Genomic DNA, 21,074 nt, shown 5'->3' with positions numbered 1-21,074 from the left:
GTCCCACTCAGCCAGTCTTTCTCTCCCCCGTCTTTATTCCCCTCCCACACCAAAAAGTCCCTAAGAGGCATCCCTTCCAGAAGCTCAGACCACTCACTGAAGCAGCTGGTCACAGGACCGAGGGTGAGCCAGGGAGCGAGTCCCACCCGCTCCCGTCTCCCCTCCCATCTTCCCTCCCATCTGTCTTCTCCTGTGTTCCAGCTTCGCTCCCTCCTCCTCCTCTTTCCTCCTGTCTCTTCACTCTCCCACCACCCACCTACGCCCCTGCCACCACTGCTGCTTTCACCGCCTCTCCCAGCCCTCGGAACAGGAGTCAGACGAAACCTTTCCCAATCAATGCCTAATTTGGCGTGAGCAAATGTAAGAGGATTAATTATTTATATCACACAATCAGGAGGCTGGTGTGTCAAGGCTGACAGGCTGTTCTCAATAGCCCTGCCTTTCACACTGGGCAGTGGGACCCACGCTGTCACCTGCCGGGTGGGGTGGCCCTGAAAGCCTCAGAGGGGAGCAGAGAGGCCGGAAGAGATGCACTTCAGGTGTGCGTGGGCCTGTTCTGCTCGCCCCGGGCCGCTGGTCCAGTGGGGCAGCCAAAGTGACTGCTGAGTCCAGCTGGATGGGCTCCCCTGCACCAACCCCCAGGTCCCCTTGCTGGGTGCTGGGGTGGACGAGGGCATATCTCTAATTTCCAAGATCACAGCCTCTTATGCGGAACAGGAGGAAGCAATCAAGACCAAAGGAAGTTAAGAAACAAAGACCCCTTAGTCTTGTCGAAGTCCTTTGGGAAAAATCGATGTGCTTACGTGCCAAGATTTGCTCAAGGCTTTTCCTCTCGGATCCCAACACCACGTCTAGAAGGACCATCTGCCTGCTGGGTGAGCCCTTCCTGAGGCCAAGGGGCTGAGCGCAGACGTCTGCCTCCGCTTGCCATGGCCCCTGCACCCCCTTCCTCCTGGGCCACCCCAGCTCTCCCACATTTTCCTGGAGGCCAGAAGGGCTCCCTGAGAGCCTCTGCAGTCCTGGAGGGAGCCTGATCCGCACCAAAGCCTTTCTGGGGCCTTTGGCTAATTGGAAGCTCAGGAGGGAAGGAGGCAAGTAAGAACAGGTGCATATCTGCAGGGGGCCTGCCTGCACCTCTGGCTCCTCCTCTGTGTGTGATGGGCTGACCCAGGCTCTGAGCTGCAGGGAAGGATGCGGATGGAGGGAAACCACAGGTGCCCAGAGCCTGGGGAAACCTGCACGTCCTGGTTCATTAACTTTTTAGTTTGAAAGCTAAATATAACTTTGTAGTTATAGAAAAGTCACAAGAATGGCCCAAGTAACTGCCATATTCCCTTCACCTAGATCCACCAGTTGTTAATATCTTGCCACATTTGCTTTCTGATGATCTCTCCATATGTAGATTTATACCTTATTATTGTCAACGATGTGAGGGTGAATGTGGGTGTGCCTGCCCGGGGGGGTCAGTGGGAGAGAAGGGCTGCCCAGGGAAACTGGCATTAGAGGTCTTTTCTGGGCAGATGGTGCCTGGTGTTTAGTGCCTGTGAGCAGAGAGCAGACAACAGAGAGAAGCCCACCTGTGGATGGAGCCCAGGTCTTGCAGGTACAGGGTGGAAGCTCAGAAAAAAACAGAGACTCTTTGGGCATTTCCTTCTGCACCTTTGTCACTTGTCCCAGCCGAACCAGACCTGCCCCCTGGACCTAAGGGGCTGTAGGACTCCAGGGAGCCTGAAGGTCGTCTGATCTTTCTCCTGCCTCTAGCCCAGTGACTGGTTACATCGACGGGACAGATGGGTTCTCATCCTACTTAAAAATATTCTCAAGGATAAAGACTCTGTGCCTTTCCTGGGTTTCCGGTTCCAGCGTTAATTATCTGCAGTGCAGGGAGTACCACCTATGTCCAGCCTGAATCTCTGGCTGCCTCTTTGGCCCATTTGCTCGAGTTCTGCCCTCTGAGGCCGCACTGCCTCTTGTCTCCCCTGTCCTCCACTCCCACTGGCAGGCTTGTTTCCTAGTCTGGGACCATCAGCATTCCTGGCACTGGCTGATGCTGGGGTTTCATAGCCCATCTCGACAGCGGAGGCGACACCAGGCTCTTCCACCAGGTCTGGGCTGGGGGAAGGGACGGGGCAGAGTGAGGGCTGTGGTGAGTTGCACAGATGCCTCAGGGAGGGGAGTGTCTGAGTCAGCTCCCGGAGCACCTCTGAGGCCACTCTGTGTCTGGAAGTCTTGGGTGGTGGTGGTGCCCGGGCAGGAGGGTGCCCAGAGGGGCTGCTCTACGTGTTTACGGAGTCTGCGAGCTAACGTTGTGGAGCGCCGAGTACCTGCCACACAAGTGCTGCACCTGAGAGCTGTTAGGTGACTAAACTGCGGTCCCGCCTTCGAGAAGCTCAGTCAACAGGGAAAGACAGGCATGTAAAAAAAAGTGATGCTTTTATCAGTGTGGTGAGCAAAGGCTGCACAGGGGCGGTGGGTACGAATGATTCTGGGTACCCGCCGCTCAGGGCTGGCGGTCCCGGAGACCCTACCCTACCAGGAGAGCGGTTCGGCGAGCACAGAACCAGAATCCAGATGCTGAGTGATCCTGCTCGTTCTCCGGGTCGTCTTAGCTTTTCTTCCCTGAGCCTCTTTCCCTCCTTTCAGAAATAAGGGGTAAACAAGCTGCTCAAACAGAAGGAGTGAAATCTTCTGCCTCAGAGGAGGGGGGGTGTGTGCTCATGAAGGAAAGGAGAAGTCCGCCTGGCCAGGGGTGAGCGGGTGTGCTGCGGACACCCACAGCGGACCAAGCACCGCGCTGGAGGCCCAGGACCACAGGTGACGCCCCCGTGACAAGGAGGGGTGTGCAGGGCGCCACGGTCTGGGCCTCCCCAGCAGGGCTCTTACCTGTACTGGGTGACGGCGGGGTTGGCCTTTGCAGAGCAGTGAAACGTGACCACGTTGTCCTCCAGCACTGGCTGTGGCTCCACCGACAGGTTGACAAGCGGGGGGTCTGCGGAGAGAAGAGGTGTCCTTGCAGATGGGGAGCTGCATGCACAGGTTGGGGATTGAATCCCCGGGAGAACATGAGGGTAAAGGCCAGTGATTCCACCACCTGGGACCGTCAGAGCAGCCACTCCCCTGGTGGTCCCCAGGAAGCTGGGGGCCCCGGCAGGGGGCTCCCTCCCTCCCTGCAAGTGCCAGATTCAGGCCGTCTGGCAGTGGGGTCAGGGCTCCCGCTGTGGATTCAAGGCCGTTGTTTAAATGAATGGCCAGCCAGGAAGCAGGGCTGCCTGGGCCTCACAGCGTACTGTCCACCTGCCAGCTTTGGGAGAACAAACCACTGCAGAAAGGAGAGGTGGGAAGAGGCGATGCAGGGGCCAGAGGGGGATGTGGACACTAAGTCCCTTTAAATACAAACTTTCTGTCTCTGAAGTGTCTGTTTCGTGTCTCTTTGTGTAAAGGTTCTGGTGCATCTGTTGCCTTGAAAGTGGCATTTACACCCTTTCATCAGCCTAATCATCTCTGCTGAGTCCTGACTGGTGTCACCCAGCCCTCAGCTCCCCAGGCTGGGCTCGTCTTTCTCACTCAACATGACGAGAAGCCCAGCTCTGAAGTGCGAAATGGTCGAAGGTGGAGGAGACAGAAGTCAGAGAGAGGGAGAGAGACGGGGAGACACAGAGACACACAGATCAGTGCCGAAGGGATGGGGGGACAGGCAGAGAGATGCCTACATAGGAGAGACATGGAGATGAGGGAGGGAGAGAGAGAGAGACACACAGAGAGAGAGAGACAGAGACAGAGAGACATATACAGAGAGGGAGAGACAGAGAGAGGGAGAGAGAGAGAAAGTGCAGAGGCAGACTAAGAAAAAGAGGCAGAAACCCAGAGAAGCAGAGAGCAGAGATGGACAGGTTCAGAGAGAGACTGACATGTGCACAGAGACACACAATCAGACAAAAATTTCAGACTTAAGGCAGAAAGACCAAGGGAGACTAAACAGATGGAGACAGAAAATGATAGGGTGCTGGGGAGAAAGGCCAAACAAAATAATGAGAAACTGAGAAAAGAGGGAGAAACAGACACGGAGTGACCTAGAGATGAAAACAAGAGGAGGAGGGATGTACAGCAGAGATCAGAGGCGGGGAATCAGCCCAGAGACAGGCCCCAAGGCGGCCTGGCCCTCCTGAGCTCCGGGGAAGCAGCCTCGGGACCTGCTCTAAAAGCTGGGCATCCTCGTGCTTCTGGGCATGCGCCCAGGCCCAGCACCCCAGGCATCCGCGCTTCGGGGGAGGGGCGATGGCAGCCAGTGCCCGCCCTTCTTGCTTGTCGGGTCCTGGAGGTCTGGCTGGAGTTCAGCTCTAGGCTGAGTGAAGAGGGCGGCTTGGTCCCTGCGTCCTAGCCAGGCCCCGGGGCCACATCTTCTAGCCCGACCTCACCAGTAAGCACAGCAATGTGCTGGAAGGGCATGAGAACTTTCCAGGGGTTCAGCCCATTTTCAGAAAAAGAAGTGAGGAAGTCGGTTTCTCAGAGACCATCGAGAAAACGCTGAGCCCTCTGGGTGCCTGTGAAGGGCACCACCGGGGGAGCAAGGCTCCAGCCGCCTGACCCAGCTCCTGGCCGAGACGACAGGGTGGTCCCCGAGCCCCTCAGAGAGTCATCTGTGCAGACGCCCAGCCATGGACGGAGCCTCACCCACCCCGGAGCCGGGATCCTTTGGCCACTCGGCCTCCCTGCGCCCTGCTGGTGCTCAGGCTGCCAGCGCTGGGGCACCGGGGCCGGGGAGATGACCCACAGGGGCTGTGCCGGGGTCTGCAGACAGCTTGTTAGGACACGGGAGAGAACGCTGGCTCCTGAGTAGCAGGTGGCGACTGAGCTGGGGTTGTTCTCCCCACATTATCCCCGCTTCTGGTTGGGGACCACGAGCTTCTGCTACCGGAACAGCTGGCTTGTCTGCCTTTTTCTGGAGAGTTAATTACCGGGGAAGTACTTCAGTGATCTCAATCTTGGTTTCTAAAGCGTAACTCCAGTGGTCCCAAAGATGCGAGGCCAGGACTCTCCATGAGAACTCTCCCCACGCCTCCCAGGAGAGCTACCCCCCAGAACCCTGCAGCCTCTCCCCGGCTGCTGCCCATCATCCTGGTGCCGGCCCACCCAGCCGAGGACCACCAGCTTCCAGGGCTAGTTCAATGGCCTCTAGAAACCCGCCACAGAACTTGCGGGGTAGTTCCAGGAGGTCTGCCCCCAACTGGATGTGCTTTATAAAGTGATGAGGCTTTGGTGGCAGGGAGATGGGGCACACACCTGATGGAGGACCCCCTTCGGGCTGCCTGCTCCCCTTCTCCACCACAGAGCCGCCCTCCTCCGTTTATCCTGTGGGCACCACTCTCCTGCAGCTTCCCTACCTCTTTGCAACATGCTCGGTACCCAAAAGAACAGGCCCTGGGAAGCTTCCACACTTGCCAGTCTCATCTGTGCTTCCACCCCAGGCCCAGCGGTGCCCATGCTCCTCTCTCCACCCCTCTCCTCTGCGTATGCAGGATATGAATTTTCAGTAGTCTACCAGGCTCCGGAGGTATAAATAGTTTATGTCATATCCAACTATTAAACATGATTTTAATCCCATTTGTGATGTCAGCTGAATAACTTGCATGGGGGCAGCTTTGATGTAGCTGGTGGAACTGAGATCACATTGAACAGATGTCACAGCTGAGAGTCTGTTAGTGTATCCATCAGCAACCTGCCTCTGTGTGTGTGTGTGTGTGTGTGTGTGTGTGTGTTTTCAGGGGAAGTAGTACATCGAGGAGGGGGTGAGAAAAGAGAGAAACTCCATGACTCAGTGATTTTATAGCACATCCATTTGAAACTTGGCAGCTGGATGCAGAGTCCAGATGTAGCAAGACTTTGGGGGTGTTAAGCTTTCTCTCCCATTACTCAATCTGGGGGCTTTGTCTTCCGTTGGGTAACATCTAAAGACCAAGGGAAACAAACAACAAATGTGTTTTTGCTGAGTTTGGATGCTTCTTGGCTGACTGAGAAGATGAGCAGGTTTGTAAAGGCAGCTCTGATCCAGCCCGTGGTGTCCACAGTGAACAGCTGGGTGCTTACTGAATGAACAAAGGGATAAACGGGGGCAGGGGGAGAGCAGGAGGGAGGGCGTGGCGGGAGCGTGCTCTTTTGCTCGGCAGGCGCACGCAGACACCTTCAGGAGAGGGGACAAATGGATGCAGAGCTCCCCCTGTTGGGGCTGGGGGCACCGGGGAGGGGCAGCTGCTCCCCCATGACTGTGCACGGTAACAGCAGCTGACAGGTGCCGGCGCTGTGCCAGGGTCGCCACCTGAATGATTTAATGTAATCCTCGCAGCCAGAGTGTGAGCCAAGCGCTGCTACCTCCAGGCACAGATGAGGAAACCGAGGCACAAGGAGGTTAAATAACCAGGTCGGCATCACTCAGTAAGTGGCAGAGCCAGAATTCAAACCAGGAAGGGTTTAACCACGACGCTAGACTGCCTCGGATGGGGCCCAGCTAGGAAACCGGGCACCTGGGTTCTCAGCCTCAGCCCGACCTCATTCCCGATGCCTCCCCACCTCAGGTGGCTGAGCTGTCCCTGGAAAGAAGGCCAGCAAAGCCCAGAGACCTGGCTAGGCCGGCGTCCTCCTCCTGTGCAGACTGTGGTCTGTGTGCCCTGGTAAATCGATCACCTCATTAGAGTGTGTTTAGAGGGACGTGTTTTACTAGTTGGTGGGCTGTTGTCACGATGATGACTTTCCTGTTGACAGAAGAGGTTCTGCTGTGTGACGGAGAACGGGCTGGAGGGAGCAGAAACACCCCTTGCCCTGGGTCTCTCCTGCCAGGGCCCAGGAGCTGACCAGGCGGTCCTTTTGTGAGGGTTCCGTGGCTGGCACAGGTCTCCTGACCAGCTGGGGGGTTGGTGGGCGAAGGAGGGCGGCGCTGCACAGCGCCCAGGACTGGCAGCCTGTTATAGGAGGCTTGGGTGTCTGTGTCTCCCACCCTCATTCCTCCCAGGTTTGGCTCGTGTCTGGAGAGAGCTCTGATTCACGGTCAATCTCAGGGCAGAAAGAGAACTCGGATGTCATTCGATCCAATCAGACAAGGAACGGGCATCTCTGGCGTGAGGCGCCAAGCTTAGGCCTGCATAGCTCCTGGGTGGTGGAGCCTCTCTGGACGCGGACCACTCCATCCTCCGGCATCTTGCTTCCCCTCCGTAGCTGGACCTGCTGCTTGATGCCACGCCTGCTGCACGGAAGAAGCAGGCGGGTGTGGAGAGCCAAGGCCTGGACTGGGGTTGGGGAGGGAGGCATCCCTCTCAGGGTGACCCTGAACTTACATGACCCTCAGAGCGAGGGCCTCCCTCCCGTCACCCTGGTCCTAGACCTGGCCAGAGCCCTCCGCTTGGTGCAGACGGGGGTGGGGGGGGTGTTAACAGCTGGTGAAAATGGCAAATACAAAACCTTCTCCGAGGCCTCAGCTGTTGTGTCTAGGTGTCCAGAGCAAGCCCATTTGAGGGTTTCAATAGTTTCTTCTGCCCTCTGGAACCTAAACGTCGCCTGCCAGGATTCCAGACGCTGAGAGAAGTCTGCTCTCTGGCTTCCAAGACGGGCTCTGGAAGCCCCAGGACATGGCCCCTGCAGACCCCAGATCCCTGGAGAGCCCCGTGGAGCACAGAATCCAGACACTTAGATGAGCCAGGGCTGTTGGGAGGTGTTTCTAGGTGGATTTGAATTAAAATGAGTAAAATGACAAGGAAGAAACAAACGCCAGCCTGCAGCTCTGGCCTTGTCCTTCAGAGACTCCAACCAAAGCCACCAGCTCATGACGGCCTCATGCTCTGTGGCAGGGAGGGGGGCTTAAGAGAAGAAAAGTCGACTTCCGGGGGCTGACACTTCCAACCTAAGCCAGTCCAGTATGGAGAGCAAAGCTGCTGGGTCCCTGTGTTGAGCTCACCTTTGTTCCTGGGGGCCGACGGGTACATTAGAGAGATTTTAGACCTTCAGGAGTCTCCTTTAGGGACGTTGGGAATGCAGTGCTGGAGGAGCTTTAGAGTGTCACTGCTCACGTGCGTCGTAATAACTGACCCTGGCTGAGGGCTCCCGGTGTGGACGTCTACAAGAGGAGTTCCCAGCGTGGGCCCTGGAGAGCTGGCTGCCCACCTCAGAAACCCGTGCGGCCTGGGGGCCCTCGGTTTCCCAGATAGGGACCACAGTCATACCCTGGTCCGGGAAGATCCCACATGCCGCAGAGCAACTAAGCCCGTGCGCCACAACTACTGAGCCTGCGCTCTAGAGCCCGCGAGCCACGACTACTGAGCCCACGAGCCACAACTACTGAAGCCTGCGTGCCTAGAGCCCGTGCTCCGCAACAAGAGAAGCCACTGCGATGAGAAGCCCACGCACCGCAACGAAGAGCAGCCCCCGCTCGCCACAACTAGAGAAAGCCCGCGCGCAGCAACTAAGACCCAATGCAGCCAAAAAAAAAAAAGATTACATGAGATAATACGGGCAAAGTACGAGCTGACTGAGTGATGACTCCTCTTCGTCTTCCTCTTCTCTCCTTGACCGACCCTTCCAGGACAGGGCCTGGTGCCGTGCCTCCACTCTGGAGCCCTGGGTGCCCCTTCTGCTGCCAGCACCTCTGCTGTGGCATCCTCTCCAAGGGAGGGTGTGAGGCCGCCTGGCTGGGCCGGCACTGCCAGGGCTGACCACCCTATTTGCTGGTGTGGAAGTTCTACCTTATACAGGTATGGAAATGGGGTTTCAACTTGTCGTTTGTAAAGGACCCTCATCAGTGATGTTTTCTTTTGTTTGTTTGTTTGTTTTTTGGCCGCGCTGCGTGGCAGGTGGAATCTTAGTTCCCAGACCAGGGATCGATCCCGTGCCCCCCTGCAGTGGAAGCGCAGCGTCTTAATCACTGGACCGCCAGGAAAGTCCCCAGTGGTGTTTTTAAGAAGATTGTCACCCTCATTTCTGACAGTAAGAAGGACAAGATGGTCCTTTGGGTGCCCATACAAATCCGCGAGTCCCCGGGGTGGACTGACCCAGGTCCTGTCTCCAGCCCTCCTGCAGGGGTGTGGCTCTGGCCTGGTTACATCCCCCCGCCCCGTGCTCCGGGCAGGGGGTGCTGGGTGGTCCCTGCCCTGGGCTGGGTCAGTACTCACGCTGGATGTCGATGGTGACCGAGGTCTCCTTCCCTCCGGGGATGGCTTTGTTGGTGGCTCGGCACACGATGCTCTGCCCGTTCTCCACGTCGCCGGGGGAGACGAAGAGGGTACTCACAATGCTCTCACGCTTGCCGTCGCGAAGCAGGGTCTGCAGGGGGGAGAGAAGGCCCTTGTCACTTGTCACTCGGCTGGGACGGCCTGGGTGGGTCGGGGAGGACACGTGCCAGTCTCGGAGAGGACGAGGGAGCCCTGTGGATGGAGGTGGGTCAGCTCAACACACCCAGGGGAGCCCGTCTCCATGCAGAGCCAGGGGTTACCCTTGGCTCCCCGGCCCAGCTGAGTGCTGGGCTTCGGCTGGAAAAAGGAACTGGAAAATTTTCCATCATGTGTGAAAATCAGCCTGGACTTGCCCACCCTGACACATAAAAGAAACCAGGCTGGGCTTGACGGAAACCAGGTTCTATGCAGAAATGAACTTGTAACTATTCTGCCTCTGGTCTGGGGGTGTCTCTGGGTCTGCAGGAAGCTCTGAGATGGGGGCTACATGCAGGTGCCGTGGCCCCTGGGGATGACGCAGGCTGCAGAAGGGGGTGCAATTTGGGGGGTGGGGGTAAGGGCGGGGCTGGGAGGGATGTAGGCAGAATCAACGCACACTGAGCATTTCATTACTTTACCTGTACAAACCCTTTCAACGTTTCAATCGTTTCACTTCCTGACCTCATTAGAGCTCGGACCAAGCCACAGGTGGGACAGATGCCATCGTCTTTCATTTGACAGGTGAGAAAACAGGTGTGATCAAGAGAGGCTATGTAGCTTGATCAAACTCACTTCAAGTTGGTGCTGATAGAAGTAAGAGGGTCCTGGAGTGGGTTGAATAGTATCCCCCCAATTCATGTTCACCCAGAACCTCAGACTGCGACCTTATTTGGAAATAGGGCCTTCACAACTTAGTTAAGTAACTAGTAATTAGTTAAGGATCTTGAGACAAGATCATCCTGGATGTAGAGTGGGCCCTAAATCGAGGGCCTGGTGTCCTTGTCAGAAGACGAAAAGACACAGGGAGAAACAAGGAAGGGGGCCATGGGAAGAAGGAGGCAGAGATTGGAATGATGCTGTCACAAGCCAAGGAAAGCCAGGAGCCCCCAGGAACTGAAAGAGGCAAGAAGATTCTCCCTCTGGGGCCTTTGGAGGAAGCACAGCCCTGCCCACACCTTGATTTTTCCCCTCTACAAGTGTGAGACAACACATTTTGGTTGTCTGAAGAACCAAGTTGTGGTACTTGGTTACAGCGGCCCTAGAAACTAACGCAAGCCTAAAGGTCTCCTGTCTTCCCCGTGACCATGAGGTCATTCCTCACAGCTGCTGTTCCCCATCATTGCCGCTACCCCCTCCCTCCTCTGAGCCCCCGTCCAGCTACTTCCCCATCTGTTTGCTGCCCTGCACCCTGAGCTCCCTGGTGGCCCACGAAGGTGGGTGCATACTGGGGAGGTGCAGTGTGCAGGCGGGTCACTTCAGGGGATGAGGTGGGGAGACTGGACTTGCTCAGTACAGAAGGAACTTGATCCTGCAGCAGGCAGGTGCCGGATGCAGTCTTACTTTGCCATGATTGGAGCCAAGGAATAGATGGACAGACTCTACTTCCTCAAAACCTCCCTGAAACTAACCATGACATCCTCTCTAATCCTCACAGGACCCTGGAAGGAAAGGTCTCCTAAATAACGGAAGAGAAAACTGAGTTCAAAGTGAGTCAGGAACTTGCTGGGCAGGGCTGGGATTTGCACCGGAGAATGGTGAGCCCTGAGCCCATGACCCTCCCACTGCAGCTTCCTGAGGACCTGGAAGCCGGGTGGTGTGATCCCCACTTAAAGGTGGGAACAGTTAGATGATGAAGTAGCTTCCGAGTTTAGCAGTGACGTGCAGGCGGCTGGACCCTGCCTCTAGGTCCTCAGTTCAGTACCCTCCAACACTAGGAGAACAGGACGGGAGCTTCGGTCCAGAACAGCGCACCCTGCTGTAGACAAAGCCGGACTCAGATGCCGGAGAGATCCGCAGAGCAGGGCAGCAGTTCCGGCCTGTTTCTCCTCTGCTCTAGAACAGCCCGGGCGCAGGCCTGCTCCCGTCCATATTCTCTCCTGGGACGTGGGGTGATGGTCTCAGCCCTGGGCAGAGGGATCTCGGAGAGGGGCTGGGGGAGGGTGATACGGTCAGTCCCAGGAGCCGGTGGGGTGAGGGTCTTGAGCTCAGCCTCAGGGCCAGGGCGCTAACCTGGACGCCGGCCCCCGGGGGTGGGGCTTGGCGTGCGGGCGGTGTAGCCCCGCGCAGCCGGAGCAGGGAGCTGCGGCCGCGCCACCGTAACCTGCTGGCTCCGGCTCTGCTGACCTCACGAGTCTATAAATAGCCAAGCGATAATCAGAACAATTTCCTGGATGAAAATAAGACCTCGGGGCTGGGGTTGAGGAGGAGGGTGATCGTATTGTTCTTCCCCCTCTCTTTTTCTTTACTTTTCCGTGGTGCTAACAAGGGACATTTACATAAATTTTACTCTGCCAGGACCCCTCAGATTGATCTGCTGGAGGGTTGCAGGGCCGGTGGGAGGGGAGCCGGGGGCCCGAGCTCCTAATTAGGCCCCTGACTGCTGCCAGCTCCCCCGCACCCAGGGCGCTCCTCGCCCAGAATGATGATTAATGACATATTTACTGTGTCCGGGCGTGTGCTTTTCTGGGAAATAAAAATTCTGGTTCAAGTTGTTTGTTCCACCTAATTAGAGAAGGGGAGATGTGTTCATTAAACCGGGGGAGAGCTCAGCGCCCGCTCCCCAGGGGGGGGGCCCGCAGCTCGGGGGTGTGAAGGCGAGGCCACAGCGCGTTCCTGGGGAGGGAGCCGAGCGCAGGGCGAGGAGGGGGCCTTGGTCTTCCCACCCTGGTTTTCCTCCTTCCCTCGTTCGTTCCTTCCGCATCTCCTCCCCTCTCCTTTCTTTCTCTTTTCTTTTCCATCATTCCTCTCTGATAAACCTCCACTATTCTCACATGCAAATGAAACCCTGGGACTTTGTGGCCTCCAGGTCCAGGCCAGGTGGACACTCTCTCATTTGCTGATTCTTGTCACTTCCCCATCCTCCCTGCCCCTTCCCTCCCCTGAACTTGGCTCTGGGGACACACCTCCAGGCCGCCACCTTCTGCCTGAGAAACCTTCATAAGCACGCACTCAGCTTCAGGAGGGTAAGTGGGTTATTAGCGGTGAATCACTGTTTCTAGGGCCACCACCTCCAGGGCCTGGGGCAGCGTTCCCTCCAGCTTGGTGGGCACTAGTGTGACCCTGATGGCCTCTCCTGCGGGTGCCACCTGTGTGTGCAGATATGGACCAGGAGCGGGGCCTATATACCTCACCTGCACGGGGGTGAAACACGCCAGGGCCTGTGTGCATGCCCACCGGCCTCTGGTCCACTAACTGCTTCCAAAGAGCCTTCCTGACTGTCCCAGTGTCTGTGGGAGGCTTAGGGCTCATCTCTGGACCCTGCCTGTGCTGTGCTGCTTCCTGTCTGTGCATCCAGCCCCCCTGTCCCACCCCTGAGGGCAGGCACTTGGCATTCAATTGGCAGTGGTAGTGGGGGAGCTGGGCTGGCCAGGCGCAGACTGCACCCTGTGTGAGGTTATCCAGTGTGGGCAGCTGCCACCACTCTGCTCTTTCCAAAGCCCCTGGAGCCTCAGCTGGGCAGTGGAGAGCCAGGCTGAGCCCCAAGAGCTGGGAGGCCTCGTGACCACAGTTGAGGGAGGGTGGAGGTTTGGAGGGAATGCAGTGGGTGGGCGGCCCAAACCTGGTGCTAAATATAGGATGTTCATTGATATGCAAACAGCCTGGAAAGGGCTTGAGCCGGCCTGATTGCCTGGCAACAAGGCCTCCTCTCTTCTCCCTCCTCACTCACCTCGCCCACCTGCCATGTCCCTCAAGTTTTTTTAATCATCTCTCCACCTCCCCTTCTTACAGCTGCCTGGGGACTCCATTGGTGCCTGTTATGTGGTTTGAATGAGGGCTGTCAGGGAAGGTGGAGATTTGCACGGTGCCTTTTGCCCCAGACCCTGTGTCTTCAGGGACCAACCCCCAGTTTTGTTCCCTGGGACCAGGAAGGATGCTCTTCACAAAGAAGGCCAGGATGAGTGGCAGCTGCACACCAAGTAGAGACTCTTGGCCCCTCAGATGGACAGATGGGATGGGGGGTACTGGGGTGACTGGTGGGGAGAGATTGCAGAGCTGGGCCCCAGTGAGGGCCCAGCATGGAACCTAATGAGGCTCATTGGTCCTGGGGGTGGGTGGGTGGCCCCTTGGGCAGGCAGCAGTCTGAAGCTGGAGGAAGCAGAGGGGTAGGGCTGGAGGGTAAGGGGCTTCAAGGTAGAGATGTACACGACTGTACATTCTAAGACCAGGGGACCCTCCCCCTGTTCTGCGCGTCAGGGTCAAGGCCTCATCCCCCAGTGTGGCAGCTGCGGGGGTAGTAGCAGTTGGAGCAGGAATCTGGCTCCCAGGGAAGATTTCTCTCTGGCCTCAGCCCAGACTGTCTCCTCTCCTCTTCCACAATCTGTCCTGCCTCCCCTGGTCTGCCTTCCAGATGAATGCCAGGTGGCCTCCGTTCTGGTGCCAGGCCCGGAGAAGACGGCCTGAGGCTGGGTGTCCAGGAAGAGAGGACTTGGAGAGAGGCCCTGCCATCCACTCCCCTGCTTCTGCAGCCAGGCACCTGCTGGGAGCTGCGGGCCCTCCCCCAAGCACCCGGGCCACGAGGGCTCTGGCGGCGGCCGTGGGTTCAGGCAGAGGCCCCACAGCCTGTGCTGGTGCATCCTGTTCCCGAGGATTCTCCCAGGGCGAGGGACCTAGCCGTCCTCTGTGATGCCATCCTCAGTCCCACCAGCCCATCCTTCCCCTGCTGGCCGCACGGTGGAGGAGCAAAACGAACACCCCACGAAACCTGGGCTGCTGTGTGACCTCTGGGGAGGGAGAACAGGGTGAGCGAGACGGGGCTCTGGGAGGAAGGGCCCAGTAATACCAGCGAACGTTTACGAAGCCCTGACTCTACGCCAGGCACTTTACACAGTGCTTTCAACGCATTATTCTTTCTACGTCTCAAAGCAATCCTAACGGGTCTGCGGTTATCATCTTCCCGTTTGGCAGATGGGGAAGCTGAGGCGGAGAGCTGAAGTTACCATAATATGTGATGGGGCTCAGGTTTGAACCAAGTGGGTAGGACCATGGGGCCTGCTCTACTATGACACTGTCACTCTTATCCAGGAAATGTGGTTGGCAGGATGCAGCATGGGGACCTCACGGATCAAGTGAGGGAAGGCAGTGATCCTAACAGCCTTGCTTCCCCCTGCCAGGCTCTCTGCTCATTCAAGCCTCACGACCATCCTCTGAGGCAGGTGCCATTGCTCCCCTTGTCGAGATGGGGTCTCTCAGGCACAGCAAGGTTAGGGGGCTCGCCCATGGTCACAGAGCTAGAAGGAGGCAGAGCCTGGATTCAGGCTTCCCAGCCCCCTGGGCCCACGGGCATAACCACCCACCATGTGATAAATACTGAGGCTTCAGCTATGAGGGCTTTCAGGGCCGCCCTGTGGGATTTTTTTCTGTAGACGGTGGACCCTCCTTGACTGTGTGTACTTGTGTGTCCTCTCAACCTCTCTCTCTCCCAGTCTCTCTGTCTCTGTCTCTCTCTCAGCTGCTCATGCCCCCGGCCCCTTCTCTTGCATAGCCTGTCTGGGGCTGCTCTGCCTTTGGGACATCAGAAGTTCCTAGGTCAATGGCACTTGCAGTCCTGGGGAAAGAGGGGGCAGCAGAGGGCTGGGCTCTGACAGCCCCCAGAGCGGACTCCATATGAGTATGGCTGGATGATCCAGCCTTCTCCGTGTGCCCCAAGTCACAGGTTTATAGCTAGTCAGAGCGGGCAGGTCCCTGCTATATATAAATTGTGTCCCCCCCAGAATTCATATGGTGAAGCTCTGACCCCCAATGGCACATATTTGGACATAGGGCCTTTAAAGAGGTAGTTAAGGTTAAATGAGGTCATAAGGGTGGGGCCCTAATCCAATAGGACTGGAGTCCTTATGAGAAGAGTTAGAGACACCAGAGATATCTCTCTCTCTCTCTCTCTCTCTGTTTCTAAACACACAGAGGAAATGCCGTGTGAGGACACAGTGAGAAGACCGCCGTCTATAGGAAGCCAGGAAGAGAGGTCTCACCAGAAAGCAACCTCACTGGCACCTTGGTCTTGGACTTCCAGCCTCCAGAACCGTGAGGAATGCATGTCTGTTGTTTAAGCCACTGGTCTGTAGTATTTTATTATGGCAGCCCAAACAGACTAATACAGTGTCTGATCCAGCCCCTTTGTTTTACACAGGAGCCTGAGGCTCAGGGAGTGACTTTCCTGAAGTTACACAGTAGGGATGGATCCCAGGGCCCTGGCTGGCGGTGCCATGTTCCTGTCTGTGGGCTGGCGGGAGGGTGACAGGGTCGGGTGGGGCAGAGGGTGGAGCGTGGCCTCCCTGCTCTGGTCTGCAGGGGCACGGGGCTGGGCTCTCGGAGGGGCCTTCCCCTCATGGACGAGGCCAATGTGCTGGGGGCAAGGTCCAGCAGGGTGACCCGGACCTTTTTCTTCCCCTGATGGGGGCATGTCCTCTGAGGGCAGAAATCTTGGCAGGGGCCAGGCTGGTCCAGCTTCAGGGAGGGACTGGACAGATGCCCAGACTGAAGGAACACCCCTTTCCTTCTCCACCCTCACCTGGATGATCCATCCCTGTGTCATATTTTTGTGTCTCCTAACACAACAGGGTGGCTCCAGCTCTGGATGTGAGTGCGAGATTTCTCTCACAGTAAAGCAGCTTCCCCCTGGATGGACTCGTGCCCGAGGGAAGGCACTTGTCCTGGGTCTGGCACCAGCTCTGGGTGGGGGCCGGGGGCCCAGGCCTCGATCTGCAGGCTTGGAGCTGACTCCTTGGCTGGGTTTTCGGCTTTGGACAGGAAGGACACTCCCTCAGAGGAGGGACGGTCCTATCTCGTATCCTCCATGGGTGGTGGAGGCCGTGCTCATCTTTCCGGGGCCCAGGAAGTTGGTGCACTGGGAGTGGGCAGCAGGCCGTGCCCCTCCTGCTCTCTGAGGCCAAGGAAGGCCAAGGGGAAAGGAGAGCCACGGTTCTGGAGGCCTGGGCCTCCCGCCTCAGAGACTGATCCAGTCTCTGAGCAGCTGCCCATGTGTCTGAGGCTGCACGGAGAGGAGAAACAGGCCCGCCGTTGTGAGGACGGTCATCAGGTGAGAAGGGCCGTCGCTTCCTTTGTCTGTAGGTCAGGGAGTCGGACCAGCCCTCCCCAAGGTCCCGTTCATCTTTAAAGGCTCCATGGTATGTCAAAGCCGCCTGGAACTCTACTCACAGCCTCCTGGAGTGGAGTTTGGTGGGAGCTGTTTTAAGATGTGCCCAGGATTTTGTTTTTATTCAGGGTTGATGAGGCTGACAGATCAGGAGAAGATGGCCATTGAAAAGGTAGTTTGGGGAATTCCCTGGCGGTCCAGTGGTTAGGACTCCGGGCTTTCACTGCCGAGGTTGTGGGTTCAGTCCCTGGTTGGGGAACTAAGATCCCACAAGCCATACAGCACGGCCAAAAAGGAAAAAAGTAAAGGTAGTTTGTTACTCAGCTCCCTAGAAGAGGGGGCACACGACTCCATGTACAGCACTGGCCCCGCCGGGAGGCACCGGGTCGGTCAGGAGGCAGAGGGAGCGAGGGGAAAGCACGGGTGCAAGCCTTTACTGTGTTTTTTTGTGGGAAAGAATGGACGAGGCAGGGTAAGCAGCTGAACAGGTCTAGGATTGGAGGGTTAGAATAATTTCCGCGGGCTCTAAGCTATAGGGGTGGTCTCTGGTTACCTGGTATCCAGCTCTGCAGCGACTTAGGGTAGGGGGAGAGCGCCTGGGACCGCAGGAGTCCGATAGAGGAGGTGGTGAGGATGTGGACCCAGGGTGGCTTGGTTTGCATATTAGGGGCCTGTTCCCAGCTGTTTGCTCTCTAGGGATTAGCTAGCCCTAGGAGGGACCGTCCCTCCTCAACTACAAGATGTCAAAGCATCATGAAATATAGAAAATAAAAACATGACAAATACAGGGGCCAGTTCAGGGCCCTTCCAGCTCATGGCACCTTGTGTGAATTAGAGAAAAGCACCTCAGCCGGTAGGTACAGCAGATGCGGGGCTTGGTAAGGGATTATGGACTGGATTCAGCACCCCTCCCCCACCCCAAGCCAGGCACCTGGGACGGGAAAGAACCTAAAGAGCCTCACCTTGCAGCTCTGGGAAGGTGGGCAGATTGACTAATAAAAATACAGACATCAGTTAAATTTGAATTTCAGATAAACAATGAATAACCTTTAGTATAAATATGGCCCATAGTACGGCCCATGTAATACTTGGGACATACTTACACTGAAAAGTTATTTGTTGTTTACCTGAGATTCACGTTTAACTGGACATCCTGTATTTTATCTGGCAACCCTCAGCCCTGGCCACCTCTGTCCCTGAGTCCTCTCCTCTGACCATACTCTATTCTTAGGGTGACCAAGCTCAGCGATTACCCCAGGAAAGAGAGAAAGTGGAGGAGAGACAGAAAAGGTCAGATAAATAGAGCCAGAGCACGAGAGAGAAAAAGAGAGAAAAGGTGACAGTGTGCGCGAGAGAAAAAAGACAGAGAGAGAGAGAAAACGAGCCAGGAACAAAAGGCGACAGAAAGTCATACAGGCAGAGCAAGAGCTGCAGAGAGAGGGGGAGAGCCGGCCCCTCCTGCAGCCCCTCCCCTCCTTCCACCCCGCCTCACCTTGGAGTAGGTGGCTCCATTGATCACCTCTCCCTTCCTCAGCCAGATGATGGAGGCTGCAGGCTTGGCGTTGTCTGCATGGCAGGTGAGGTTGAGGGGGTCCCCGGCCCGCAGGCTGATGACAGGCCCCCCCAGGATGACGGGGTCGTCGGGTGGCACTGCGGGGAGAGGAGGGGAGAGGTCAGGCTGAGGGCGTCCCTCCCCTCGGGCAGGGCTGGGTGGATTTTATGGAGCCGATGACAAACGGTAATTATCATTCTTTGATAAAATGTATAATCCCCTTGTAGGATAACAATAACAGCAACAACAGCAGTAATCCTGACACAGGCATCGCGTGTTTATTTGCAGAGGACTCTCATGTCATCATTTCATCCCGCGCGCGGCAGCCCGTGACGGGACAGGGCAGGCGTCATTAGCTGTGATTTGCAGATCGGGAAGCACGGCACGGCTGCCTGGATCAGATCATTCTTTTTAACTTCTCTCTCCCTCTTTTAAAACAAAGCAGTGTCACATCTGTCGTCTGATTTAATCCTCACAACCATCTTGCGAGGTAAACATTATTATCCCAATTACACAGATCTGGAAACTGAGGCTCAGCAGGACCAAGTGACTTGCTCAAGGTCACACAGTGCGTGAGTGGCAGAGCCAGGGCTGGAAGCAGGTCCCCTGACACTTGGAGCACCAGGCTGGCTGCTTCCCTTGCAGGGGACAGGTGACAGGCAACCTTCCAAGGCTGAGACAGTGTTTCAGAGGGCTGGGCATCTCCTTAGCACTTTATTCTCCCTCATCCCAGAGTCAGAATGAATCTCTCTTGCCTGGTCCTTCCACCCCATTTCATAGCAGCGTGGTCCCCGCCAAGAGACGGGGACTGCCAGGAGGAGAGTGACGCCTCCCATAGCGCCCGGCACAGGGCCCGGTGCCTGGTGGAAGCTCCACACACGTTTGCTAACTCCAGTGCAATCACGCCTTTGATCCCCATGACGACCGTGGGATGCGGGATGGGCAGTTATGATGATGAATGACCACTGTTCGGAGAAGAGGCCCAGAGAAGTTAAGTGACTGGCCTAAGGTCACAGAGCCTCTTCTGAGGTTCGCGCTTGTGGACGCACGAGGGTCTCAGGCCTCTGCTGTCCCTGCCTCTCCTCCCTGGACAAACCAGAAGGGGCAGGGCTCCTTGGAGACCACCTGAGGAATCCCTGGCCTTCTCCCCCAAGGAGGGGCTGGTCAGGAGGGCTGAGCTGCGTGTTTGCTCAGTGAATGGGTGAAGCGGTCATTAGGTGAGAGTTGGGGTCCTCACACAAAGGGCCTTCTTTGCCCAGTAGCCAGAGAAAGTCCATCCTTCCAGCCAGGCCCTGTGCGGCCTTCTGGGCCCGTGGGCAGGAAGGCAGCCTCTCCAGGCAGTGGAGGCACGTCCAGACCCAGCAGCTCTGCCTTCCAGCCCCTCCCCACCCAGGGCACCCCCAGCAACCTGCTGGCTTCCCTCCGCTCCCCAGGGCCCATCCCTGCCCCCGCACCCGCCAGGCTCCTCAGGAAACTCCAGGAGACCCTGGGGCCAGGTAAGTACTTGAAGCAGCATGCCTCCAGCTAGTGGCTCTGCCCCCTCCCTTTCCGGCCTCCAGGACGCCTAGTTCAGAACTACAGCCCCGGCGAGGGCCATCCCCCAAGTCTCTATTTCCTAAGGGAAAAAAAACCCTTCCGGCTTCCAAGTTGCTCTCATCAGCCCCAGGACTCCACCGTGATCCTGGCCCAGGGAGGAGGTCGGCCTCATTCAACGCTGCCCAGCCTCCTAGGGGGCCCTGGGTGCAGGCAGATGGTGGGTGTGGGCCGGACACTAAAGACAGCCTCCTACCCCACCCTCCCTTTACTCCCTCATTAGTGCCAGAGGCCTCCTTGGTGCTGTGCGGCCAGAGAGCCACAGGGAGGCTAATGAGGGCTTTACAAGTGCTGGGGAGGGGATTTTATCGCCTTGCTTTGGGCTGGCCCTTCCAGCAGGGAGGGCTGGGCCGGGCTCCTGCCCCCTCCCTCCGTGGTGGCGGCTTTCTCCCCGTGAGCTGTTCGATGGATGTGCTCAGGCTGAGCTTGCTGAGGGCCAGGGAGACTGGAAAGAACCATCCGAAGCTTCCGGAACAGAATCAACACCTGGCCATCCTGTCTCCGTGGCCCCCCCAGTGCTGAGCCAAGGGGGCGAGATTGTGGACGTGCCCTAAATCAGAGGCCGAAGCGGGAAGGCAGTCCCTTGCCCAGTTTTATTTCCTCAGATATAAAATGTGGAAGTACAACAGGGGATCTGGAACGTTCCCCCAGCACTGACATTTGTTGGGCCCGAGACAGTGGTTCTCACTGCAGTTTACAATATTCTGGGGGAGGTTTTAAACGTCCCATCGCCAGGCCACACCCTGACCAGCTGAATCTCCATTTCAGGGGGTAGACCAGAGAGCATCAGGGCATTTTAAAGCTCGCAGAGGATTCTGCTGTGTGACCAGGTTTGAGAACATAGTGTCTCGGGGCCTTTGCTCAGTGTAACCACCTGTGATCACGGCACGGAGACAGAAGGGGCCTTTCCAAAGAGCAAATGCAGCCAGGGGCCGGGCCCTTTCTTCCTGCTTCTCTAGTGCTGTGTTTGGAATGTCGGGTTAGAGGAGGGGAGAGGGGAGTGGGGCTGTGCTGTGAGATGCTTAGGCGCACGTGCGCGCGCACACACACACCCCCCCCCCCTCAGAATGGGCCCTGATTACATCTTCCCAAATAAGTGGTTATCACGCCGGTTGTTCACGTAACCATGCATTATGGATCGGCCTTCGCCTCGGTGCACGCCAGATGGGGTAGGAGGGGGTGTGGATGGGGGCTGGGGTGGGGGAGGGCGGGAGGGGGAGGAGGGGGGAGGTTTGGGGCCCGGCAGGCTGAATAGAAATCAACAGTCGCTCCTGGCAGCTGTGGTCCTGACAGGAGGTGAGGTGACTCATTACACCTCCATTCAGACCCGGGCCGGAGCTGGGGGGCCAGGAGGGGGAGAAAGCCTCGAGCAGCCCGAGCCTGGACATGCATCATTATCCCCCTCCCAGGATTGGTTGTTATGCTG

General features: G+C 57.2%; 1 protein-coding gene across 4 annotated transcripts in view; it reads right to left on the bottom strand.

The window, feature by feature from the left end:
• KIRREL3 (kirre like nephrin family adhesion molecule 3) overlaps positions 1 to 21,074 on the bottom strand; it is a 559,318-nt gene that overhangs the window by 23,226 nt on the left and 515,018 nt on the right. For all 4 annotated transcript variants that reach the window (XM_068554334.1, XM_068554335.1, XM_068554336.1 and 1 more), the window contains exons 5-7: positions 17,996 to 18,153; positions 9,153 to 9,303; positions 2,884 to 2,989 (exon numbers count right to left, since the gene is read on the bottom strand). In XM_068554334.1, the coding sequence (XP_068410435.1) occupies positions 2,884 to 2,989; positions 9,153 to 9,303; positions 17,996 to 18,153 (415 nt within the window). The remainder of the gene's footprint in view (positions 1 to 2,883; positions 2,990 to 9,152; positions 9,304 to 17,995; positions 18,154 to 21,074) is intronic.

This window comes from Eschrichtius robustus, chromosome 11 (genome assembly GCF_028021215.1).
Source record: "Eschrichtius robustus isolate mEscRob2 chromosome 11, mEscRob2.pri, whole genome shotgun sequence".
In the NCBI taxonomy this organism is placed as follows: domain Eukaryota; kingdom Metazoa; phylum Chordata; class Mammalia; order Artiodactyla; family Eschrichtiidae; genus Eschrichtius; species Eschrichtius robustus.
This window is presented reverse-complemented; position numbering and strand designations above follow the sequence as displayed.